Source organism: Topomyia yanbarensis, chromosome 1 (assembly GCF_030247195.1).
Source record: "Topomyia yanbarensis strain Yona2022 chromosome 1, ASM3024719v1, whole genome shotgun sequence".
In the NCBI taxonomy this organism is placed as follows: domain Eukaryota; kingdom Metazoa; phylum Arthropoda; class Insecta; order Diptera; family Culicidae; genus Topomyia; species Topomyia yanbarensis.
This window is the reverse complement of record NC_080670.1, coordinates 208097839-208124465: the sequence shown is the minus strand read 5'-3', so window position 1 is coordinate 208124465 and position 26627 is coordinate 208097839. Positions and strand designations below refer to the sequence as shown.

General features: G+C 45.0%; 1 protein-coding gene and 1 long non-coding RNA gene across 2 annotated transcripts; one reads left to right on the top strand and one right to left on the bottom strand.

The window, feature by feature from the left end:
- Positions 1 to 237: 237 nt before the first annotated feature.
- On the bottom strand, positions 238 to 24353 carry LOC131676197 (uncharacterized). The gene is made up of 8 exons (XM_058955319.1): positions 24320 to 24353; positions 23206 to 23994; positions 15660 to 16255; positions 14744 to 15602; positions 14372 to 14676; positions 14031 to 14315; positions 970 to 13709; positions 238 to 907 (listed from the first exon to the last, which is right to left on the bottom strand). Exons 1-7 carry the CDS (start codon positions 24351 to 24353, stop codon positions 11583 to 11585), a joined length of 4995 nt encoding a protein of 1664 aa, XP_058811302.1. The 3' UTR covers positions 238 to 907; positions 970 to 11582.
- A 462-nt stretch (positions 24354 to 24815) lies between these two features.
- Positions 24816 to 25466, top strand: LOC131689954 (uncharacterized). The gene is made up of 3 exons (XR_009305495.1): positions 24816 to 24945; positions 25049 to 25299; positions 25372 to 25466. It is a non-coding gene; the product is annotated as an uncharacterized LOC131689954 (long non-coding RNA).
- The last annotated feature ends 1161 nt before the right edge of the window (positions 25467 to 26627 follow it).

Below are 26627 nucleotides of genomic sequence, written 5' to 3'. Positions count from 1 at the left end.
GCCTCTCAGGTCACGGTCTTCCAGACGTAGCTTTCACCGCTCGACATAAATGAATTCCTCCGAGTCGCGGATCATCGCCATTGAACGGTGTGTAGACAAGGCATTTCGGATCATTCCTCCCTCATTATTTCTTACAAATAACTTTTTATTCCGTACTGATGGTCATTCTTGCTGTTCGCTGATATTTCGTTGTTTCACGCAACCTCTTCCGTCATCATCAGCAAGAAATCAAAATGCTTGGGTTCTATAAATACGTTTAATTATACACTATTTGTCGTATCGGAACGTTAAAAAAACAGGAAACTAAACTGCTTATGTGTGTGTGTGGGGTGGTAAAATTATTAGCTTAACAGTTAAACAAACGCTAAACCTACGCCTAGATAGAATGGAGCCGGAACTGTACTCTTCGCGTCTTACAACTTACAGATGGTTCCACACGCGCAAAGAAAAAAAAACTCGAGTATACAACTAACATTGTGTGCGTGTGCGTATACGCGTTCGGAACGTGGGACAAGGGTGTGTGTGTGTGTCTATAGCTGTTAGTAAAATATTTACTAAATAAATTAAAACTCATTAATGCATCATAAAGTTAGTGTAATCAATAATCCTCACATTACGCTATGGACCGAAACTGAATGAGAAATTCCACGAGGAAGGGAAAACAAAAAGTGTGGGGGTTGTGCTGATTAAAGAAACAACTAAATTCAGTTAGTATCCCGGTAGTAGTTGTAGTTGTTTTCACTTCGGTTCAGTTTTAAGCTTACTCGGAATCGCGTTCCCCGTTATTGTATTTTTATTTTCTTTTCGGGTTCAGAACTTACAGCTCCATGGCTTTCTCTTGGTCGGCTTGCATTCTCTCTCGCAGCTGACTGACACTGTCCTCGATTCTGACGATCAACCGGATTTTCTAACGGGGCGAGAAAGAAACAGATTCAAATGGTTTCAATCAAAAGATGGAGGTATACTTACGTTAGCCCGATCACCGGGGGTGTTTCTCCACAGCCAGATCATGTAACCGGGAATGCACAACATCGAGGACAGGGCGGTGAACCAACCGAAGGCGTGTGCCCACAGCGGGTACGAATAGCCGAGGTACTTGACCGGAGTCCACTGGACCAGATTGAAGATGAAGACGCCCTGTGTTGGTGTTGTTGTTTTGGGTTGAAAATGGAAAAAAAGGAACCAAAACAAATATTTGATTAGCCTACTTTGATCTGGGATTTAACTTTATTGACATAAAGAAAAGAGCAATGAAAACTTGTTTTCAGTTCTGACACGGGTGAGCGATTTTGCACACATTCAGTTTAAGGAGGTGACAGTGGTTCGGTGAATCTGTAAAATAAACAAATTAGTGTTTGGCTTTTAATTCCATACATTTGAACATGTACCTGAATCGCTGCTGTTGATGGATTCCTAACCCGTAATAGACTCTGAATATATCCTGCGATACGACCATCAAAGGCCAAAGCTTCACGACAGACGCACAGGTGTTTTGATGCCGGATACTAGCCTCATAAAGCCTCTGGTAGGTACACTGTTCGTCTACTTGCTCGCAGACAGATAAATTGTTCGATTTGTCGTTAAACAACCGTCTAGCTCCACACAAACTCACTAGACTTTCGACAAAAGTTTATTTGTATTTCTTTGTTAAATATTTGATGCAGTGTACTACAGCGCAGATTCGTCAATTGGGTTTCTATCATGGCCAACTAACGTAGTCGAAGTCAGAACGAGAAGAAAAATTCCGAACCATGAAGAAACCTGCAGCTAACTAGCCAATAGTAAAACAGCAGTAACAGTAACAAATAGAAGAACAATGACTACCGGCCGGTTTCGACCATGTCCGGGCACTTCCCAGATCGGTGAATGATCTAGAACCTACCGTTGTTGCTCAAACCAGGGAATCCGCCCATATGCCCGGAATCCCATATGCCTGCTGGATGCTTTCGGCAAGATCTTGGAAAGGGTCATCCTCAATAGAGGATGACAACGCCAGACGAGAGGCTGGTGCAACATGGTTGCACCAAATGGCAGAAGGCGATAAGGATCACGGTGGGATTACCACAAGATTCTACACTTCGACCAACGTTTCGGAACATCATGTATAATAGAGTTCTATAGCTAAAGTTCCCTGTAGGAGTCGAGCTAGTTAGATTCACGGATGACGTAGCTCGCTTAAAACCAATTCCTAAATGATGTCAAAGAACGAGAACTTCTAATGACTTCCAAACTATCAGACTCCTCCAACCGTGTACCGGGAAGACCACGTGATAGTCAATGGTGGGATCATTGTCTTCTTCGACTTCTTGAAGAGCAGAACTCTCTCGACCCTTCGCCAGTTGGCCGGACTATGGCCACCAACAAACAAGACTTGTTTCGGATCTCTGTAACCCTATTTCATCACCATTTTGGATTCAGACAAAGCTTCCCAAAAATCTCTGGCGTGAGAGCGTATTCCAGCAGCTGTTCCACTAGGGGATCCGAACAACCCTTTACGTGATCGGCCACAGATTTCGAGCTAGCGAGAGTGAGGCCGGACATCGGACATGTTCTGGATGATCAATAGGATTCTCAACCGGACGCTTCTAAACAGAAAGACGACATCGTTGACGTCGTCGGACGTTGTTCTCGATTGGCTTTAGAATATTCAGGTGACAAAAGACTAATCCGTACCATCAGCTCACGTCGCTCTTAAGGACATTATACATGCGAGCCACAACATAGCTCCTATGCCGTACACATCCCCCTCCCCTGCCTAACCCTGTATCTAACATGAGCAAATATAAAAATACGTTTTTCAATACACTAACCTTGCCGGTGTACCACGAAACAGCTACTTGAGCTGTTGAAGCTAGAACATTTTCCTATACAATTAACCCGAGTTTTTGACGGAATTCCATATGTAGCTCTTATTTGTGCGAAAATATCATCCCTCTTCACTTGGAGATTTCTTTCGAAACACTCTTATTTTTCTTTTTCTCGCTTTCAGAACACTTTTTCAAATGCACTTTAATCACACAGCACTGAAAAAATACCCACGAAACTTTAATCGTTTACTAACTAAACTTCAAATTTTCTGCCAATGTGCAGATTACCGAAGGAAAATGTCCGAAAACTCATTTGTGCGTTCGAATTTTCACTTCGAATTTCATTTGTTCTCAATGTAAACAAGCGCGTCGGTGCCTAGCAACAAGCGTGCGTTCCTGGCTTCCACATATCTTAACCTTAAAGTAACAGGTGGATCGAATGGAACAGCAACCAGGCTGTAATGCAAAGCCTCCTATTTTACGGCCCCTGGTTGACTAGTTTCAGCTTATTAGGAAGACATCTTTAACATCCTGGCACCACTGTATCGCAGAGCGGCTTGGTTGACTTCAAGCCTAGCATTCCAGCCGTCTAGATCGAGGTTGGCATACCTCCTAATGGGCGGGGCTGGAGCAGAAGATTGCCTTCTACTATGAATGGACAGGCTTCATGTATATTTTACTGGGATCCTGTTACCAGCGATCACCAGTTTGCAAAAAGTGAGACAACGCGTGGTTTGATCGACGATCAAATTTGGACACTAGCTTGTTTTGCCTCTTCAAAGCTGGAGATTGTCACCTCGGAACCCGAGTGTGCTATAATCACCCGGTTAACAGGAGATATGCAAACTTAGTGAGAATCGACGCTAAAGACTCGAAATTAAACGTGAGTGGGACTGAGCATTAGTGGTATTGGAACAGGTCTCGCCTACCGTAATGCCTCGAATCCGTCTTGTTTGGGGAGGCCATCGTCATCGGTCTGGACGTAGCCTGGAAGCCCCATCCTGTCATTCTAGGTACCCTTTCATCCTGGCTATTTAGGAAAACTGCGATCGGTGGAATCGATGATAGTGACCAAGTGGCAGAAAAAAAGACGTTAAGGGAAAGAGCATTGATCTCTTTACCAGCTGCCATTAGAAGAATTCAGCGGTTTTACTCATTACTCATTTTCTTCATCATGGCCATTCTGCCCGTCCCTTCAGGGCCATTACAACCTGACCCGGAATTTCGGATGTACTGACCGAAATCAAAGGAGTGAAAGCACCATGCAGTACACCCGCTTACCTTATATATGATGACGTCAGTTCGCTCGTCATCTTCATCAGCTGGCCAAATCGCCAGACCTGTCGATGTATCTCAAGTCGTTCGAATACGATCGTCTGCTGGGTCTCGGTTCCAATCTATGTTTTTTTTTCGGCGCGGCGTTCAACTGCGGAATTCAGTGGGCCTGGCTTGAAGAGCGCTCGCAAACCGATCTTCCGCAAAATTTATATCATGGCCCACGTACACACACAACCGCTACTCATACCGGCATTCAGGTTGGGCGGTAAACTAAGTTTCACTATCACGATCGGAGTAGAACAAATTCACCGATGGACAGTTATACCACTTGTTGAAGAACTGCCCGAGTATCACCACCGCACTGGGTAACAGTGCACATAACCTCACCCCACGTCAATATTCCCCAGCCTTCCAGATCGACGTGCAATAGCTCACCGGTGTCTTGGCACATTTTAATGTGACCGAATTCGAGCTTCCTTTCTGTGGCCCATGTGAACATTTGGAATCCCCGAATTTCTTCCCGTGCTGGTCCACGAGGCTCTTGCCAGCCGTACAACCGCAGTCATGGGCAGTCTCTTCGCGTACGATCGTTGTTCAGTGCACCGTTTCGCACAATCGTTTCCACCAGTTCAGAAATCTGTACCGTGCTTTTTCCCGCGTGGAAACTCGAAAAAGGACGGCGGCCGTTCGCTCGCACACCAACTGTCTTCAAGTGTCACTCTATACTTTTTCCAACTGAATAAAGATTTTTCCTTTCGCTTTGCTTCCGCTTTCTGACAGAAGCATCGACGCTTGTCAGATGGGTAGACTCGTTCGCCTCCTATGGTTGCCGAGTTAGCCCGCGTACACCCTAATCACCGATTAACTAACATGAGCCAACTAATATTTAACTTAAAAATATATATATAATCATTTGTTGTCACACGGCATGACGATGCTGCTTACTGTCTTACAATTTAGGGAGCACCGATCTCAACCGGGTCGAACGATTTGTTCAATTCGTTCGATCAGCTTGACGTAAACGAGAATACAAACCACATTCGTTCGAATCTCGCATTCGTCATAAACAAGAATAAGCGTGATTTTAGTACAGCTCACCTGGAGGATACGAAGGGCCAATGTTAGCAACAGGGACAGCCCAACTTGGTACGGCAATCGAGGCTAAAAAAGACTGGTTCAACAAATACACTATATTTTCTGCTTCCGATCTAACCACGTGTATGATGAAAATTGCCTTACTCTATCTAGCAACGCCTCCTGCCATCAAGATTGCTATAATCGCTATCTTAGCTATAATTTTTTTTTTTGAATTCTCATGGCATACCAATTTTTAACACCTAATACGGCCGCCCCTACCTATGATGTCCACATGGTTTTTTTTCCAAAATTTTCACGTAATTATACGAAATAATATTTTTTTTTTCATTTCTATACTACACGGAAAACATATTTATCATAATTTCAACCAAAAGAGTGGTTGATTTTCTGGGTTGAACTAACTTTGGCACCTACCGGTTAGCTCGTTCTGGAGCCTAGGTCTACCAATGAGAACTACAACGAGTAGATCGCGACGAAGCGGAGAGTTAAAAGGGCTGGTAAATGACCGGGCAATGCGTAATATAGATCCGGTGGTTCGCCACAGTGGTCCTTAGCCTATTGTCCAGTAACTTCCAGCGATACCAGCTGAAGTACGAGTAACCATAGGAAAGATAAGGAACCCGGTGGGACCATGGTCGTATGCTGACAGGGAAGAGGGGGAGCTCCTCTTTTCGGAGGGTGAGTCCATTCGAGCGTCTGTTCCCCATGTTAATGGCGGCTGATGTATCATCCTCGTGTCAGCGTGCGACTCTAAACAGAGCTGACCCGATGGTCCTCCGGCGAGACAGGGGGTTGGGGAAGCCGCCCCCCATGTCAACAAGCCGCCCTGGAAAACTAACCGTTACGTACAATACAGAAGAAAATACGAATCGGAACAATCGGCAGAGACCTACCCGACGAAATAAGGACTACGATTGGAAACTCGGAACATGGAACTGCCCAGCTTTCGATAGGATGATCTACGACGAACTCCAACCACGCAACTTTGAAGTCGTAGCACTGCCGGAACTTTGCTTGACAGGACAAAAGGTATGGAAAAGCGGGTGTCGGGCGGTTACTTTCTACCAGAGCTGTGGCACCACCAACGAGCTGGGAACCAGCTTTATAGTGCTGGCTAGGATGCGTCAACGCGTATTTGGATGAACTCCGATCAACGCAAGGATGTGTTAGTTGAGGATCAAAGGCCGTTTCTTCAACTACAGCATTATCAACGTACACTGCCCACACGATGGGAGACCCGACGACGAGAAGGAAGCGATCTATGCGAAGCTGGAGGAGGTGTACGACAGCTGTTCGCACCGGGACGTGAAAATCGTCATCAGTGATATGAACGCTCAGGTAGGACGGGAGGTAATGTTTAGACCGGTAATAGGGCCAAACAGCTTGGACACCGCATCGAATGACAACGGCCAACGATGCGTGAACTTTGCAGCCTCCCGTGGCATGGTAGTCCGAAGTATAATCTTCTTCCCCCGCAAAGATATCCACAAAGCCATCTGGAGATCGCCTGACCAACGCACCGAAAACCAAATCGATCACGTTCTAATCGACGGGCGATTCTTTTCTGATATCACCAACGTTCGTACCTATCGTAGTGCGAATATAGATTCGGACCATTACCTAGTTGCAGTATGCATGCGCTCAAAACTCTCGACGGTGTACCACACTGCCAAGGCCCAACATCGCGCAACTTCGGGACGCCGGGGTTGCCCAAGACTACGCACAGCGGCTGGAAGCAGCACTACCCACGGAAGAACAGCTGGGCGCAGCTAGTCTTGAAGATGGCTGGAGGGAGATTCGTTCCGCCATAGGAAGTACTGCTATAGCGGCAGTAGGTACAGCGATTCCGAATCGAGGAAACGATGATGAATGTAAGCAGTTAATAGAGGACAAGAATGCAGCAAGGAACGAGACGGATTGTGGAGCGATACAAACAAGCACGGAACAGGCAAACCTCGGTCCTCCGTAGCGAGAAGCGCCAACAGGAGAAACGAGATCGCTAAGCGATGGAACAACTGTACCGCGTAAACGACACACGGAAGTTCTACGAGAAGCTAAACAGTTCGCGTAAAGGCTACGTTCCGATATGTGTAGGGACTTAGACGGTAACCTTCTTACGAACAAGTGTGAGGTGATTGAGAGGGGGAAGCACTACTATGACGAGCACCTCAACGGTGAAGCAGCAGAGAACGAAGGCGGTATGGCAACGGATCTTGGAGTACGCACAGAAGACGATAGGCTGCCGGTCCCTGATCTCCAAGAAGTCAAGGAGGAGATCGGTGAAAAACAACAAAGCTGCCGCTGTAGAGCAACTACCCAGCGAGTCATTAAAATACGGTGGTGAAACACCGGCTAGAGCGCTGCGCTGCGCTGAGTAATCGCCAAAATTTGGGAGGAGGAGACTTCCGGAGAAGTAGATGGAGAGTGTCCTTTGCCCAATCTACAAAAAGGGTAACAAGTTGGATTTCTGGAAGTACCGCGCGATCACACTATTTAGCGCCGCCTGCAAGGTCCTCTCCCAAATTCTTTGCCGCCGATTCTCACCATTTGAAAGGGAGTTCGTGGGGCACTACCAAGCGGGATTCATGGGTTCCCGCGCCACCACGGACCAAATATTCGCGATTCGGCAGGTACTGCAGAAGTGCCGCGAATACAACGTGTCCTTACATCATTTGTTCATCGATTTCAAATCGGCATATGACACAATCGATCGAGATCAGCTATGGCAGATAATGCACGAGTACGGTTTTCCGGATAAGCAAACACGGTTAGTCTAAGCGACGATGGATCGGGTGATGTGCGTTGTTCGAGTATCAGGGACACTCCCTTTGAATCTCGAAGAGGGTTACGGCAAGGTGATGGTCTATCGTGCCTGCTGTTCAACGTTGCGTTAGAAGGTGTAATAAGGAGAGCGGGGATAGACACGAGTGGCACGATCTTCAGGATGTCCGTCCAGCTTCTTGGCTTCGCCGACGACATTGACATAATGGCACGGAACTTTGAGGCGATGTCAGAAACGTACTGAAAGCTGAAGCCAGCAGAATTGGACTTGCCATCAACGTTTCGAAGACAAAATACATGAGAGGAAGAGGTTCTAGAGACGACAATTTGAACCTCCCATCTTGAGTTCGGATTGACGGTGACGAAATCGAGATGGTCGACAAATTCGTGTATTTGAGCTCACTGGTAACCGCCGACAATGATACCAGCAGAGAAATTCAGAGACGGATCTTGGCGGGAAATCGTGCCTACTTTGGACTCCGGAGGACGCTCCGGTCGAACAAAATTGTTAATTATCTACAAGAAGCTGATTAAACCGGTGGTCCTCTACGGTCACGAGACCTGGACTATGCTCGTGGAGGACCAACGCGCCCTTGGGGTTTTCAAACGAAAGGTGCTTCGTACCATCTATGGTGGCGTGCAGATGCAAGACGTAAGAATGTCGGACGACGACCCGGTGAAGATAGTTCTTGAGGGCGACTCTACAGGAATAAGAAGACGGCGCCGCACAGCGAGCACGGTGGATCGACCAGATAGAGGACGACCTGCGGACCCTTCGAAGACTGCGAGACTAGCGACAAGCAGCAATGGACCGAGTGGAGTGGAGATGGCTTCTTCATACAGCAAGAGACAACAAGGCTCTAGCCTGAACGGTAAGGTAAGTATTGTTCACGGTTTCTTGAAATGCTCCTGGATCTGTTTTTAGATCTGGATACAGTTGGTTGAATTCGAGAAGATCCCTGTTTGTGTTAATAATTAACAATTTTCTGGATGACGGTCCAACGTCAACTTGGAGATCTGAATCTGATTGATTTTTTTTTGTTGGTCAGTTTAACTAAGATGTCTTGCGGAAGTGGCAACCAATGCTGTTGTGATTCAAGTGCAGAGCTGGTTTTGATACTACTACTATCGGAGCAGTCCATTGCGAACTGAATACCGGTGTGACGATTTTCAATTGCTCAAGTCTGTCCAGCTCAAGCGAAAAAACTGGTTTTGTACGGGGCTTCGTAATAAAGGAAACTTGCTTCTCAATACAAAAGCCAAGTTGTCCGGAGAAAATGGTTGAGTCGTTCCGTATACGTTGAATTAGGTTTTAATGTGCTCATCACAGCATGCTGTGCGTTTGACTGTCATCTTCAGTTTGTTTACTTTTTTGCACGGTTTAAATGTTTCGTTTCCAAAATGTCGCGCATTGAAAATTAGATGAAAATTAAGGTTTTGGACACATGGCTAAGTGAAAAGGGTGTAACTATACGGAAATTGTTTTTTTGGAATTCATCCCGCGAGTGTAAAATCCATCATACACAAGTTTAGGGAACACTATGCTTTGGATGAACTGCAGAAAACCCAGATGTTCCAACCCGAAACTTGACTCTAGTTAGAAAGAATAAATCTATGTCGACACGTATTTTGGCCAATGAAGCGGAAACGAGCGTCAGATTAATCAAATGTATCAAAAAACTGAACAACCCGAGGGTCTATAAAAGCAAAGTAGACAATAACCACACAAAGTGCAGACCAAGAACAACGTGCTGAAACAACAGGTTCGGAAATTGTTCTCACGAGTTTTGACAAGGCCGGATGCATTTGGAAGTTGACTCAGAACGCTTCCCAGGTCCACAATAGTATACCGCCGTCGTATGGGAGAATATAAGCGATGCGGATAGATCGATTTGAGTGAAAAAAATTGATCGATATGTTCCTGTGGTTTGAAGTTTACCATTTTTTACTGAACGTCTGTAGAAGAGATTGCTGCCTTCATACAAGAAGCATATTACCTAGTAGTTGAATCTTCCTTGATTTATTCAGAACAAGTACAAACTCTAAAGATTTCCCAGCCTACATTAAGTAGACTTAAATGGAGATTTTTCGGTCACATGCTGGCAAGTGAGCAATCCCTCAACTCACTCGGCATCTTTCGACAATTAGACAGCGCAGCAGATAATACGTTCCCCAGGTTTACTCCGTAGTGGTTCGCTTTGGATTACGGAAAAGGGTATAGATTTCGTTGAGAAACACATTTATCCAAAAAAGGAGTTATTGTTAACAGCATTCCCACACTAGCTAACGTTGAGATAAAGTAGGTTTGTAAAAATGACTGCTAGCAGAAACATTCCGTGCTTTTGTCCATCGTGCAGCGTGCATGTGTAGTTTTATTATAGAATTTGCAATGATGGTGATATAGAAGAGAAGGAAACAATAGACAGCATTTTTTTTTCATTTTCACTTTTTACAAATATTGAACATCTAGTCCTTTTATTAAATTGGGTTATTGTTTTTTTGCCACCGGGATTTTTTTTGTCTATACTTGTTATTACAAATACTCTATTGAAACAGATTTAAAAGTTTGATGATATGCAGATCAGAGAGGCCAGAATAGAGCAAGGATGAGTTGGGTTAAACATTTACAGTGATTTCAGAAGGTGAACTATTTTTTTCTCTCTTTCGAATGATATGAAAACATGTGATAGAAAGGAAACAAGTGTAAAGGAACAATAATAACTAGTATAATCCTAAACGAATCCTGTACAAAATTCCAACCCCCTTAACGCTTCTTTGTTCGCTCGTTCAATTCGAAGTTTTACAAAGTAATCAATCTAACGCTGTAGTATTAGTTCTGTACAATAGGTAAAACTTTTCTTGTTTCGTACTAAAAACTAACAAACCGTTAAATGCCTACCTGATGATACCGGGTTCAGAGAGATTAAACTTTCCTTACTCGAATAGAATGCGGTTTACGGGAGGATCCTACTTTCTCTTCTGCGTTGGTTCGTTACAAAATTATCAATTATCATTGCTGCACGGAATGGGAAATCTGGTCGAGTGGTAGCTCTCTTACAAAGTAACAATAAATACCGCTGTTTTGATTTTTGAGGTTGTTTTTTTTCTTTTGATGATGTGGAAAAAATGATACTAATTCATACTTTTCTGCTAGATTTTTCCGATTCGATTGACTCTATATAATATATGCTTTCATTTACAACTAACAAATCTCTCCGTTGGTTTGATGTATGCCAATTATAAAAATTATATATAAAATTAGTTAAATATACATCTTTTTGCCCTGGTTCCGCGGTTGAAGCGATGGCTTTCGCTTCTTTCCGGGAAAAAAGGGTGAACAAAATATGATTGTGGTGAGATATGAGAATATGCAATCGAAATGTGTGCAACGAAAAAATATCTATCACATTTTTTTAACTCTTTTGCCTAAATGGGTTTTTATGCGATCTCAGCACACACTACCAGTTCACTGGGATTCGTTTGTTGCAAATCAACATATAGGACTATATTCATATACTTTTTTTCTTCTCTAAAGCTAAAAAAGTACCGCTCGATCCACACAAAAAAGCCGGATTATTTACACTTTTCACATTGTTTCAGGAAAACAAAAATACAAACCTACAGTTTCTTCTCCCAAATGATTATATGAGCATCGGTTGAGTTGGTTTGTCCCAACCCGGCCAGGGACGTGGCCGAGTTAGTCCGCTGGTGCTGCTGGTGGTGATGATGATTCTGTGGCGAATTGGTAGCGGATTTGCTTGTACCGTCCGCAGGACCAGCCCGCTCCCAAATGTGCCGCCAGTTGACGCAACCTCGACCACCGGTTAGCGTGAGGATCGTTCTCCGGGCTGAGCCGTTGTTATCTCCACCGGTTTGAGCTCCTCCTACTCCTCCGGCACCGCCGGCACTCGTCGACTGAGCCTTTTTCCGTTTGGCCGTGTGAGAAGGATACTTTTCCAGCTCCGACGACGACGACGCCGACGGAGCGGTTGATTCTTTGGAGGTGCCTTGATTCGGCTCTGTTGGTTTTAGAGGTGCCAGCATGATCACCTCGTGCTCGTTGATGTTGTCCAGATCGGAGTTATTCATTTTGTGACTAGCGCTGGAGCTGTTGCGGGATACATTTTTGCTGCCATTTGCGCTGCGACCGCCCACGTTCTCGTCACTTCCGGAGGAAGTGTACACGCTGGACGATCGTGATTCCATGGACCAATTGGACAGGTCAAGTGATCGGGGGCGACTCACCTTCATCCGTAGCCGTCGGTCCAGGGTGGTTACTTTGGCCGGTATAGCTGCAATGTCCGGATCGCTTCGGCGCTGATATTCGTAGCTGGGATCTAGAATGTTACGATCGTCCTGATTTTCGATGTCTTCTTTGACGAAAATTAGGTCACTGTACAATCCGTAGACATCGCAGGTCTGGTCCGAGTACTGGGACGAGGAGGACAGCGTCGAATGGATGGAGGGTGAAAAAGCTCCACTACTGGTTCGGAGATTCCTGGGAAGCGTCTTCGCCATACGACCGGAGTCCATGGGAGGTTGTTTCTTTCGGCGAAGGATCACCGGACTGGAGCAGATCTGCTCTTTCAAAGCCGTAGTTTCCTTCTGTTTTTCTGAGTCTTCCACCTTGACAACCGGTTCCACCGATCGATTCTCTTCTTTGTTTTCGCTATTCGCTGCTATCAGTTTCAGTTCAGGGGCCTTGACTGCTTGCGCAGTGCTGAGGGGATGATAGGATTTGGTAACAAGAGGAAGCAGGAAGGTGACTGGACCCAGATGAGCATGGTAGGAGATGTTAACACCTCCGCTGATGATCGGAACTCCTTCGAGTCGCGGCAGAGGAATCGTCAACGTGATGCCAACATTCGTTCCGACCCAAAGCATTCCTTTGGCCGCCATCAGAGCGGTTACTTGAATGGCAGAACTGGATTCCCTCGAAGGATTCTGATGCGATGAAGTCACTCGCAGTACGTTCGAAGCGATATTAATATCCTGTAGATGTTTGAACGTTTCCGTATGATACAAACAAATGATGCTGGAATTCTTCAGCGAGATCCATAGACCGATTCCGGAGTGGGCTAGGAGATTCACATTCGAACTAACGTTAGCCGAATTCGTGTGCTTAATGTGGAAGTTCTTCTCGACCTCACTCGTTCTTCCGTTGATCACGTAGACGTTTTGACCAGCCGCAAAGTACACGCTGCTGTTGATCGCCAACAAGCTCGTGATCGGTTCCGACTGTACCGTCAAAATCTTCGGACTGTTCAAGCTCCAGATGCCTACCTCCGTCCGGCCAAAAACCAACACACTTCCGTTCGTCATCCCAACGAAAACACGCTCATTAAAGTACAATATCTGACTAGGAATTCCCGGCAGTGACAGGTTAACCAACTGCTCATCATTAATGGGATAACTGGCCGAATAGATCAGCACCCGGTGGTTGTTCGTTCCCATCCAGATCGAATCCACACCCACGTCATCTCCGGTGATCAACCCGCCCTCCTTCACATACTCCATACAGGTGACGATCGTTTCACCCAAACTGAACCGAGCCAACTCCCCGAATCCCCCGTTACTCTGGTGCTGGGCGCTGTTGTGCGAAAGAATCGTTACGTGACTGTTGATCTTATCGCTCGAGCAGATCCACAGCGTGTTCGAGTGCTTCGAACGTTTCCGGGCGGAAGGTTTCAGCCGGTAAGCCCCAGATGCCGCTAGGTTTGATGAGAAATAACATCCGCAGCAGACCTAGAAGTACACAGAACGGTTTGTCCAGGTTGTAGTGAGACTTTGTTCGAGTACCTTCCCGCGTGCTGTAACGGCCACAACCAAAGCCCCCGGATTAAGCTAAAGCAACACAATGGATTAGGACAAGGTATGACAGGATGTTAAATAAAACGACTTCGGTAGGAACTAGCCTAGATTTGACGCCGGGTTTACGCAGGATGCAAGGGAAAGTAGTGTGAACCTATGACTACCAGCTAATAAAGGATTAGTATCACAAAGTAACCAAAGCAATAAGTGCATGCTCATGAAATAATCAGTAAACAGGAAACACGACCCACTAACCTCGGTTTGATGCTGCGACTTGTAGACCGGGTAGGCCTTCACAAACAGCGGCATCTTGGCCAGGGAGTATCTCTGCTCGTGCTCGGCACCGATTTGCCACGCGGGAGAATTGTTCGGATCCAGTGCGAGCTGCGCTAGCCGCAGCTCCGTTATCCAGTCCTTCTTAACCTGTGGACTCTCGATCTGGAATGTGTACGTTAGGTCCTCCTTGCCACCCTTGGCAACGTTTTTCAGTACCAACTGGAGACAGCACGAATCCACCCAGGAAATTTCTTCGTCCTTTTTCTGTCAATGGGAAAATGTTAGCAAAAAACAGAGCAAGCGTTGATCACCATGCCTACCTGTATTGACGTTTGAATATCCGCGAGGATGGATTTCGTCACACCAAGATTGATTTCCTTGTAGCTACCCTTGAGCGAACCGACCAGATCGTTAATCCTGGACATGACCTCGTAGTCATGCATCAGATTGTTCATTTCTCCGCACAGGTTATCCGCATCGCTACCACAACCCGGCAACGTTCCACCGGGTCCGCTACCGAACGAACTGTTCATCGTTGCTGTGCTTCCAACGGAATGCCCGCCCGTTCCAAGATGCGGCGAATCGAAGCTCGAGTTTGATTTAAGACTGTTACCTCGTTTCATACCTTCAAATCAAAATACAACACCAAATAAGCTGATCTCTCGGAATTTAAATCAACCAACAAAACTCACCCGCCGTTAGTATCCTCGAAAGCGTGATCGACTGATTATTATCCACAATCTCAACATCCTGCACCGGATGCATCCATTTGAATGTCAGCTTCTCCGAGGAACCGAATTCGTGCGACTGTTTGGGAGCCACCGAAACACATAGAACCTTATCGTTCAACAGCAACAACCGTCGCTTTTTACTCTTCACAATATACCCGGACTGATTGAACTCCAGCTGGGTAACATTGTCCTCCCGCAACAGATACCTCGTATTACTACTATTGATCGTCGTATCGGACGTCCCGCCGGAAACCAACGAACGAATGTTAAACGTTCCGCTGATATTCTCCAACATTTCCTTAAACGCTTGGAACTGTTCGGCTTCCCGCTTTCGCTCGTTCAACATCTCCGCCAGCGATTCCAGCTGGGTCAGTGCCAACTGAAGTGACATCCGATCGTGGTGCCCTTGCGGGGTATACTTCAACAGATCCTGCAGAAATAGGATAAATTGCGGAAACCGCTGCACCGGTTTAACCATCAACCCAAAGAACGACAACCGATCGTGGGAACTGATCTGTTTAACCTTGAAGAAATCGGACAGAGCCGACTTTCGCTTCGCTTCCATCCGTGCCAGATCCATGGCGATTGAAAAGTTATTGATGAATCCGCTGTACACGTCCAGAACGAGAGATTTGCTAAAGGTGGCCACGAAAACGTCACCGATCTTCTCTTCCGTGTCCCAACTTTGAATGTAATCGGCTAGCGAAATGCGGAAAAGAGTGTGCAGCTGTAGGATCTCCGGTAAGCGGTGGAACAGAATGGCAGTCTTCGATGGGTTCAGAATAGGCGGGTTGCTTTCCTCGAGGGGTCGTTTGTATTCCTGTCAAATAAAAAAGCATATCAGTAATTGATTATTGGAAATCGTTAAGTGACTTACATTCACCAGCCGCTGCAACGAGGCCACATAAGAATTCTCACTGTGAACGATAGCGGCCACGATCAGTCTTCGTTTCATCTGCTGCTGGGTTAGTTCCGGTGGAGCCGGTGGCAGTGCAACCGGAATGTGTCTCCTCTCGGTCGTTTTCGGTTCCCCTCCGGCACCTCGGGTCATCGCAAAACTGTCCAGTGCCAACTGCAGAGGATCCTCGTCCGCTTCCATAACTTTTCCCATCGCCAACTTGCCAGCATCGAATCTACTGCCGGTGGTGGTACCACCGAAGAGGGAACCGGTCGAGTCCACGTGGTCGATACTGTTGCGACGATTTTCTTTTCCGCCAGCGGAAACCGAATTCGTCATTCCGCCGCCACCACCACCACCACTGTGACCCTTCACATCGTACTGATTCATCGAGCCGCGACGTATCGAGAACCAGCGCGATAGTCGTGAGAACGGTTCCGATGAAATGGAGGCGGCTGATGGGCTGGCCGAGCAGGGTGATGCAGCTGACGCTGCGATCGAACTGGACCCGGGGCTCATGACCAACGGTGGTAGCGGGGAGGACGTTGCGGAAGTTGTGCTCGGCATTGTGGATGCTGGAATGGAGACAGGGATTGGGGGGCGTTAGTAGCGTTTTTTCAGCAAAAAAATGATTTTATTTGACTTTTACAGATGTTGGGAAGAACGGTAAAATTAGCAAGAAATGCTGTATAGTCTTGGAAAGTAAATGGACAACATTACATGGACCATTCAATACACCTGAAAGACTATTATTAAACAGAACAGAATCGCACATCAATCGCTCCAGTTTGAGCTACTCATTTATAAAGTAGGCCGTGCCTGGATCTGACGTTAACATTCTGGTCGTGAAAAACTTGTGAAAACGTGCTAGGTTATTACGTGTCGATGCAAGCTTCTTTTTTTTTCCTGTTAAATGTATTTGTAACTGTAACTGAATGGTGTTTAGTGGCCTGACGATGTTCTAACCCCAACTGCTGTCAAAAGTTTTCCCGTAGATAGATGACAATTTAGCGCTGGGTGGAAATACACCTAGTTGTGCGTACTCTCTCCGTAGAGTGTATTGTTTACGTAAAATTATGCTCACCGCTGTTTCGATATCGTTCACATTTAGTTTGTAAATTTTGGTATAGTTACGCGTTTGTGAACGGTTTTGTGCGTTCAGATAGGTGTAGTAATTTTTGTTTTATGTTTGTTTATAAGAAACATAGAGTTTAGATAGGTTACCACTCTCCTGTCGCTGCAAAAGTGATTGCTAACTATGCTGTACCATAGCAATGACTGCCAGCTATGCGGCGGTGTGTTGTTGGTGGTTGTTGTTGGTGGAGTGAAAAAGGCGGCCGTCATGAAAGAACAGAGGGAGACGGACCACGAGCAAGAACAGACGTCCAGGCAGTGAAAATACTGTCGAAAGGTGCCGGCCCGTGGTCCGGGTGCTTTTTGTTTTGTGGTGCCGGATCGCCGCCAAGGGAAGTTAAGTGCAAAGGAGTTTTCGCTTCCTCGAAAACCCGCCCCTCTCGCTGTAGAGGATAAATCGAACGAGCCTTGCTCTCTTCTACAGCTAACAGTCAAAGAGAGGGAAGCAGGTAGGACAACAGCTCCACCTGGGAAGAACACTGTGGTGTTTTCCGGGATTCCTTGCGGGGAGCAAGGGAATCCGGTCATTTGTCACCAACGTCGCTAGGGAGGTTCCAACAAAGGAGCCTAGCTCACCTCCGTAGTTGCCGGAGCAGCCAATGACAGAAGGAGAACGCGGCCGTTGTTGTTTCGGCCGGTCGGAGGAAACCGCCCGCAGCAGTGAGCCACCAGCAGCAACAGGTAAATTGTACTTGTATTTGATTGTTTACTCTTTCTGTTGTTACGAAAATCCGAAATTCTGTTAGAAGCACCTAGGCCGCCCTGAAAAGAAGGGTCTGCCGGGCAAATTTATATAAGAAACCGAGTAGTGGGTAAAACCTCTACTTAAACATTTACCCAAGCGCTACTCACGTATGATGGAGCCATCTTTTTATCTGCCCAACTTGCATTAGCCTTTCCGGCCCATGTCAGCAATCGCATTGAGACACTTCTGTCGTTCGGAATGTTTCCATCACATCGGCGAATACAGACCCCGCGGCTCTTCGAGTAAAAATTCCAACAGCGACCTTCCTTTGATTGGCGGGTTGAACGGGTAGAATGATTGCCGGTCTCCACTGCATTTGACAAACAAAACTGTAGTAGTATTCACTGCGTGTACCAGAAGAAAAATCGCTCCTTCGCAGCTTGCGCTGTGTGCCAAATAAAAACTTTCCTACTGGAGGTTAGTGCCACGAACTTCCGATTACGGAGGGCTTTCAGAATCCGTTCTGCTAGCCACGACGTCCTTCACCTGAACAAGTCTACTTTTGTCGTTCCGTTCGATTGGCGATTTCTACTATAGTAGACTCAATTCTTCCGAAAATGGTGCTGCCTTACGAGACCGAACCCGAACGTGGCCCGATGTCCAACTTGTCCAGCGTTCCTCACGGAAACGGTCGATTTCTTCACCGAATTTTACTCGACCAACGCAAGGTTTAAATTTCGCCGTCGTCTGAATGCTTTTTATGGTAGAACCGCTGTAGATTGTATTTGAACTCAGTCGAATGCCTTTTTGGTTATGTTCTTCTCGTGGACATGATAGTTTTTCGTCGAAATTGCTCGGTCGTGCCGACGCTTTTTCGTGTGCTTCCTAACGAATCGGAAAAGGATGAGTTTATCTACAGTGTTTTGTCACCAGCAAAATGTCAGTAGGATTTGCCGTTTCGGTTCTGAGAAGGCCTGATCATTCTTATGTGGTGATGTTGACAGCATTTTTGTTTCCACTGAACTGGTGATGGTATAATTGACTTTACCTTAAAATAGGGGGGCTTATTGATTGGCGACTGCAGTCAGTTGGCAAAGACATTAATTTTGAAGACTAATGCTAACGCTACCTTCATGCTTTAGTAGAGACCAGATTCCGACTATTGCTGGAACTCCCGAACAAGAGCTAATACTGTATACTTCCTCTTATCGTAGAAGCTGTAAAAGTCTCCCTCATTTTTAACATACGAAGTCGGGTATGAGCAGACCAACCTTCCTTCGCGTAACCTTCCGAGTAGAAAACCACGTTGTTCGGTGAAAGTTTGGCGAGTGTAAAAGATGAACAATTCGATATCTGTTCTCCTCCTAGTGTCACTCTTTCCATCTTAGTTAGTTTGCTAACAATATCTGCATTGTCTCTTTCAATATTCGAAAAATGCTTCACTGCTCGACGCCTTCTCATCAGCTTCCGGGCGCTCTCACTGCGTTAACATCCACAATGCGTTGCGTCGGAGAACTAATTTATCCATCATGGTTCACTGTTTTTGTTCTGAATAGGTCGACAGATTTCTGTTATATAATTGCGTAGTATTTTCATTCTCCGTGACATGTCAATGAAATCAAGATATTAGATAGCTGAGTAGATGGGAATATCCGAAAATTGGTGTTGCTGGATGTGGTGGTTGTAGGTTTCGAGATACTGAGCACGATCGTTGTTGAGTGAGTATTTGTAACCACTTGATCCGCAGTTATTGTAGAAGTAGCCTCCTACTGAACTGACACGTTCGGGTCTGCTCTGATTCCGTGACCAACGCTGGACAACGCTGTCTGATTAGCTGTAACACCGTCTTTTGATTTCAATGAGCTGATTATGTATGTAGGTATTGGCTTGGTTGAACAACATTCTCACCGCACGAACACCGTTGGGAACATCCGGGAATAAGTTCCTCCAAGTATTAGTATCCGGAGTTCACTAAACCGTTCCTGCGCATTCATCTTTTAATCATGCAATCAGGAGCACGCGGTGCTAAATCATGTAAGCGTATAGCGTCGTCGTTTATATAAACGGGAATGCTGATTTTAACGTTAACGCATTCGGAGGTGTGCTACATGTTTTTTTCCGCGAAATGAACTCTGCTTCGTTAATGTCCTTGAACATAATCAGCACGCCATGTTTGATGTGGTGAAATTGCACGGTGAGAAAACCACCGTTCGTCAGGAGGATTGTTGCGTCGTTGAAAAACAGTGTAAACAGCAGACGATCCAGGTGGCATCCTTCGGGGGAGAACGGAACGAGTACGGCAGATTCTGTCGAACTAATTCAGTTATCTGTGACATAAATATGATCTGAGCCGTTTGTACATTCTCTTTGAGACTCCCAGATGTTAGTGTTTTGTTTCCTCTGTTGTCGGGATACGATCATCAAAAACGTTCGCAAACTTCTGAGAAATCAGTTCAAATTCCATGCTCCACAGTGCGAGCATGCACGTCACCTAGGTGCATCGCTATCGACAAACCACTCTCCTCGTCCCTAAGTAGCCTACACAGGGTATGAAGTTGGACACAGAGCTGTAATTTTGGCAATCATCAGTGGCGTAAGCACGACCGGGACGACTGAGATGGCGGCAAACTTGGTGTTAAAACATAGTGACCGTTACTGGTTCAGAAGGAGCTTTCAACGTGCTGTTTTGAGTGCGTCCCGGTGAAGTTGAGGCCCCAAGACCCAAGCTTGACGTTTCCGTTTCTGGCTCCACAAGCTATGTGAGTGTCCTTTCTAACGATACCACAGAGGTTAATTCGACAATTTGCATACCGTGTTTTAATCGGCGATCTTCGAATTCGCGGAATCAAGCGTTTCCTGGTTATGATTCATTGAATTACTTACCAATGCCAATCAATCGAAAAACCTAAGGATGAAACAAAGGTAATAACATTTTAGCTTACGAAAATATCTCTTTTAAATCATTTATCGTTATTTCGAAGAAATTCTAGTAGTTTCCTGTTGATGTAGCTCATTAATCGGTGCACAACTTCCCTCTTAGTTCTTGGCTAGTTGATTCCAAACATTCATCCAAATAATGTCTTATTCGCGAAAACAAACTTGAATCTGACAGGGAGCGAGAGTAGGAGCTTTGTACAATTTGAACCTAGGGATTTGTATGAAAATGGCTTTCCCCTAGATACTATTGTCCATTAAATCCATCCAATTTCAAGAAGATCAATGGTTCCACTTCGACGCTTTTTTGCAATTTTGCGAGTAGTTGTTTCCATTGTGTCTAGAATTGGTGATTGTGAGGTTATCTGGTGATTTTGTATTTTTGTACTCTTAATTCGACCAATATTCGGTGTACTTCAGCTCGGGTTTCATTCAAACTCTGAACATCCTACGTTGAATTACTTTTAAAGCCATAGTTCGAAAGTGGCACTGTTATAACGTGTATTACCAATCGTGCCAAGCGAAAATGTTAGTTCGTACATTCGTTAAAGTGGGCTTTTGCAGCTTCATAATTTCAGTGTTTGGTACTGTGTAAAAGTTCAATAGTTTTGCATGTCGCGTTTTTCTCAGCAACCTTGATTTGTGCTTGGACTTTTGCTTCCTGTTAGCCTACAACAGGTTTATTGTATCAAGCCTGCTCCAATGTGTACAGTATTGCTGCGCTACGAAATACACTGATATCACTCCTCCCTGATCCACTGCACATTAAGGTTCAACTGAGAACGCCTCAATAAGCGGCCATCTTGGAAAACGAAAAAACAGGTTTTTTCTCACACCGTTGGTAACATCTTTATAAAAATGAATCAATTTATTCCGGGCATTGGTAGAGTATTACTGATTGATTTTCATGAAGATTTTTCCAACGGTGTGAGAAAAAACTGCTTCTTTCGTTTTCCAAGATGGCCCGCTTATTGAGGCGTTCTCAGCTGAACCTTAATTTACCTGTACATTTTGTTCTACATGATCGTTCGTTTGTTGTTCTCCACTGCCTTATTTCTTCTGATTGTTCTTTTTACATTTCTAGACCTCGATCGCGGCTTTCAGTGCGTTTCCTTCCTGATTTGTTTAGCTTTAGGTCCTAAAGGATTATTCCATTCAAAGTTTCCGCTTGCCATGTTAACAAAAGAACGGAACGATTTCGTAAACGTGATTTTTCTCCTTGCTGCCATGGGTTCATTGATTTTCGTGTTTTTGGACATTTAGAGTCCTTGGATGCATGATTCGTTAATCTACAGTTTTGCTTCGAACATTTGTCACACCGCTGACGTTATTTGCAGTTGATCTCTCGGCGATTAAATCTTCAGCAAGTTGCACATACAATCACGTTTTGGTAGAAGGGATGTACACTGGTTTTTGTAGTAGAACTGTCGTATATAGTCTAGTAGCTGCTTGGTTCTAAAGGATACAGTGATTCGTGTTGTCATATCCCTCATTATAGTTCCGTATTTTTTTCCTCTTGCAACTGCCATATCATTGTCGTTATAATAACATCACCAGATATCGTTGACTACCAAAAACAAATGTCACCGGGTGCGGCAAGCTTCCAGGCACGGCTAATTTGGAACTAGATCATAACGTTAAACCTACGATCCTACCGCCACGATGTGTTCCCGTTGGGATGAGAGGCAAGCTGAAACAAAAAATAGTCTCGAAAAGGACGGCATAATTAGAAAAACGAACAAGTTATACTGATTGAGTCACCAATATCGAGGATGTCCAACGAGGTGAAAATGATTCCGGACTCCGAATTGGTTTGGATCCTGCTCATATGGCCAAAAAGTGTCAAGATGTCTGACAGATTGTATATTTTCCGTAATAACCGTATATTGATCAGTCATGTACTGAAAAAAAAACTAATTGATAGTTAGCATGATAGCTACCATAGAGTGTAAGCGGACGTTGACCCAAACTATTTTTTTTTAGCCGGAAATTACCATCCAAATTAAAGTTGTGGGGGAAGATACCAATAATCACTCCCACCTATTGGAGAACGTGAATATAAAAAAATCTCGTGAAAATGATCGAATGTGCCCATATATCCACTCCATTAGCATGAAAGCAGAAAACAAATTTATCCTATGCATTACGAGTGCCAACGAAGTGAAAAATATTGTGTCAAATTTGTCCAAGGTAGGTATGAGACAAATAGCATGCGGAAGATTTTGAAAATTTATTTAAAATTAATTTTGATTACTAAAAGCAATTTTTTTCAAGGAGGAGTACAGCATCTACGTGCCCGCTCACAAAGTTGAGATCAACGGTGGGGTTATCAATACAAATTTTACCTGCATATGTGTTGTTTCAATGACGCCCTACTCCAATTAGTGAATTTGCATTCAGTAAAATCATTTGTCCATTCAGAGTCGTATCGCATCTTACGATACCGCGAACGAATCAACGTTTTCGATGCGAGAGTTTGCACGTGCTCATTTGTCATGTAACAATAACAACCTGAGGTTTCATAGACTTGTAAAAGTATTTAATTCACTGGCGAAAAAAACGCTTTTTGAAATATTATTTTAGGAAGAAATATAGTAAACGGTTGGTTAGACGAATTACGCCAATTATTAAAAACGAAGAGCTATTTTTTTTCAACACAGTTTGCGAAATCTTTTGGAACATTTGTAATCACGGAGATGATATCAGCATTTGGAAAAATGACCAATTGAGAAAGAAAATTCAGATTTTTCAATATCAAATAAACCAACTTACCGTGCACCGAATTCCGATTATTGTTAGCGAGATCGGTAATCAACAATTTATCATTACCGCCAACGACTCCACCAACAGCCACCGGTCCGGATATGCAGGGGGCTACGGTTCGGCTGGTACTGACGTGATGATGATTCCCGTTGACCACTACTGTTGCTGCTGCTGCCGCTGCACTGTTGCTGCTGCCACCGCCGTGGTGACCTTTCCATTTATCGAACGAAAAGTGATACTTGGCCTTGTTGAGTGTGTTCTGCAGTTGCGTGATACTGCGTCTTCGTTCCCCAGCACCCGCCACCACCTGCTGATGATGATCGGGGATGACGACGATTTCAGCCGACGGTGCGGCGATTTGCGCCGCTTCCTTTGGCGTTGAGTTCTTTGGTTGACCGAGACTACGTTTGCGGTGATGATGCTCCCGGAGGTACTCCTCTCGGATATCGTTCTCGTCCAGATCTAGTTCGTCTTCGTCGTCGTCCTCGTCGTCTTCGTCATCGGAGGAGGAAATGTACCGTCCCTCCGAGTAGCAGCTATCCTCGGAACTGACCGTACGGGTTGACGGTTTGTAGTCGAGTTTGGTGTTGCTATTCCGTTCCGACGGATATGGGATCAATTGAGGTGGGTGATGGTGGTCCGTAACAGCCTGCAACTGCTGCTGTCGCTTATTGTCGGTGATGATGGGAGCCGTTTCTGGTGCTCGTTTATTGCCGCCGCCGCCGCCACCGGTTGTAAGATCGAACGATAATGTACTGTCCCACGAAGTGTCCGCCGTTTGGTAGGGCTTTGTTTCATCTGGTGGAGAAAATAAAATAGACGTGTAAAAATTAGCACATATTTCAAGGTGAGCCACTACTAACTAACTAAAGCAAGGGTGTTTACGAGTTTAGTTAGTTCCTGAGCATGGTTAGAAAACAGGTTGGACACCCTCGGAGAACCCGTGGGTTGAAAAATTATAGCAAGACAAGTGTTGAAACGAGGGCTGAATGAGTTGCTGCGCGCACCTACTCGGGACGTGTGAATTAATCAATTTGGTAAGTTTGAGAACTGACTGCCAAGACAATGGTACATTCGTGAACGAACAATTTAAACGAATTTTATATTTAAACTCGTTACCCACTTTTCTGACTGAAACCGTGATCTGTTCTCCCCATTCACCTGTAATTTCAGCCTATAAGTACTCATTAGATAGCCGTTAATTTTCGGATCATTTTTACACTGATCGGCAGAGAATCGAATTACTACAGACAAACACACACGTTAGGTATTTGGTATAACTCGGCACACGTCGCACGCTCTTTTTCGGAAACGTGAAGGTCGCGGCACTAGCCTTGGCCGAACATAATTTTCCGTTTCCTTCACTTGTTTGAGGTGGAATTTGGCTTTGGTAAAAATATGGACGGGTATAAACAACGCGGCACGATCGACAACAATGCGGATTGATTAAAAGTTTGTTACTGCTATGGCATGGTGACTGTTGTCATGGACACTTTGATCGCTGTCATCCATAGCAGCGGAATGGCAAATCGCTAGGAGGATCATAGCAAACATTTGCATTTTTTTTCGTTGAGCGAACAAAAGTGACGTTTATCAAATCATTACATTCCGGTTTTCAAAATCTCGTGAAGAAAAAGATCGTTTTCCACGAAATTCGAACGCTAAAACGGGTTAATACCGACGCAGATGGATGGTTGATAGACCCGGTGGAATTCTCCAGATGATATCTCTTCCATTACAATCTGATCGGTTAGCAAGCATTCTATTTGATTGAGGCTCACAGTATTGGAAAAAAGTGGTCCACTAAAAATGATTGATTTGTTCTTTGTTAATGTTTTCCCCGGCCGGATAGCATACTGCACCACAGGCACCAGCCTGCCGGCTGTCATGATTCCACGGAACGGCATAACTTGGAACGAACGGGCTTCCATTCCGCCGAGTCATGGCTTTTGATGCTTTGAATATTGACCAGGTGATACGTACTCCATGCGGCATAGGAGAGAGCGTGGTAATCAATAACGATGATACGGAAGAGGTAAATGATTTGCTACGACCCAGGTGTTTCATATTTTGTTTTTTTCAAGGAGGTGTTAAACACAGAAGGTAATCACCGATTGTGACAGCTATAAACTAATTCTTTCTATTTAGTCACGGATATTCTTTACTATTCAACAGAGAGTGTCTACCATCGATTCCGGGGGCAGCATGAAGGTAAAACTGCAAATTAAGCGCACAGCGGAAAACCAACTTTCAAATAAACAACAATTATTATGACATAGCGACTGCTGTACGCTCGGCGAATCCCACACGACATTGACCGTTTTGTTTGTATTCCCTGCCTGATGGTTCGCTGCAACCCAGTGTGCCAGATTTTCCAATCGATATCCGATTGGTTTCATGGTCGTCACAAACAAATACACAATGGTGGTGATGGTAGGTGGTACACAAAAGACGCAACAAATCGGTGGAATATTCGCTGGTGCTGACGAAGTTACACTTCATTTGCACAAACAATAACATACTCACTCACACAAACAGAACCATACAGCGTCTCGTGACGCGCGGACTCATTTGAAATTCATCTCGCACATAAAAAATGCAGTAAAAACCTTTGCAGTAATCGAGCAAGAGCTGAAAGATATATGGAAACGGATTGACACCCAAGTTGGCGCTGGTTTGTTTTTTTTGCTAGGGTTTGTTTATAGGGTTTTGTTGCTTTGTTGAGATCACGCCTACTATGTAGGTATCGAATGGCCCGCTGGAAATGTGGGGAATAGCTGAAGTATTGTTTAATTGGGAGCAGCTCTGAGGAGTTCTAGAAATACTGTTCCGAGTCAAAAAGTGATTTACCTATTTTGTAAAGCTGTTGGGTAGACACAAGAACAGTTTTATAGTGACGTCGTAATAATCGAAAGAAAAAGTAAACAAAGAGAGGTTGTCATTGTTACTTGGATCCTATTGGAAATTTTCCCCAGAAATAGTCCCATAAAATCGCGACCTCAATCGCAATCCACCCCCGCACTAGCTACCAGAGAGTACCTATAATCCTATTCTACACCTTTCCATAGGGTACCTATAGCTATTGATTCAATAGTCGCGGCGGACCGCGACCTCAGCGAATTAGTGCTAATTGATTGAACCACACACGTTTGACGGGTTTCACGACCGAGAAAATGACAATAACAAACTGCAATCCGCGATTGTTTGCGGTTTGTTTGAGCACCCATGTGATTATTGGCACTGGTGAGTTCGGTCGGTGGTGCGCTTATGATCCGGTGTCAATATAGTTTTACATTTCCGCCTACGCGTTTCGCTTGATTTGATCCGCTTTCGGATGACAGACGTCCGGTAGGAGTGGGAAAATCTGATGTAGTTCCGAACCAAACTTTTCATCATTTTTTTTCTAAGCCTGCTCTGAGTTCAGGTTATAT

Excerpts from the sequence above, each read along its gene's own strand:
- LOC131676197 (XM_058955319.1), bottom strand. The coding sequence starts at position 24,353 with ATGGGGAGAACAGATCACGGTTTCAGTCAGAAAA. Across the intron at positions 16,256-23,205 it reads TAATCGGAATTCGGTGCACG|CATCCACAATGCCGAGCACA; the intron begins GTAAGTTGGTTT and ends TCTCCATTCCAG. Across the intron at positions 14,316-14,371 it reads ATATTCAAACGTCAATACAG|AAAAAGGACGAAGAAATTTC; the intron begins GTAGGCATGGTG and ends TCCCATTGACAG.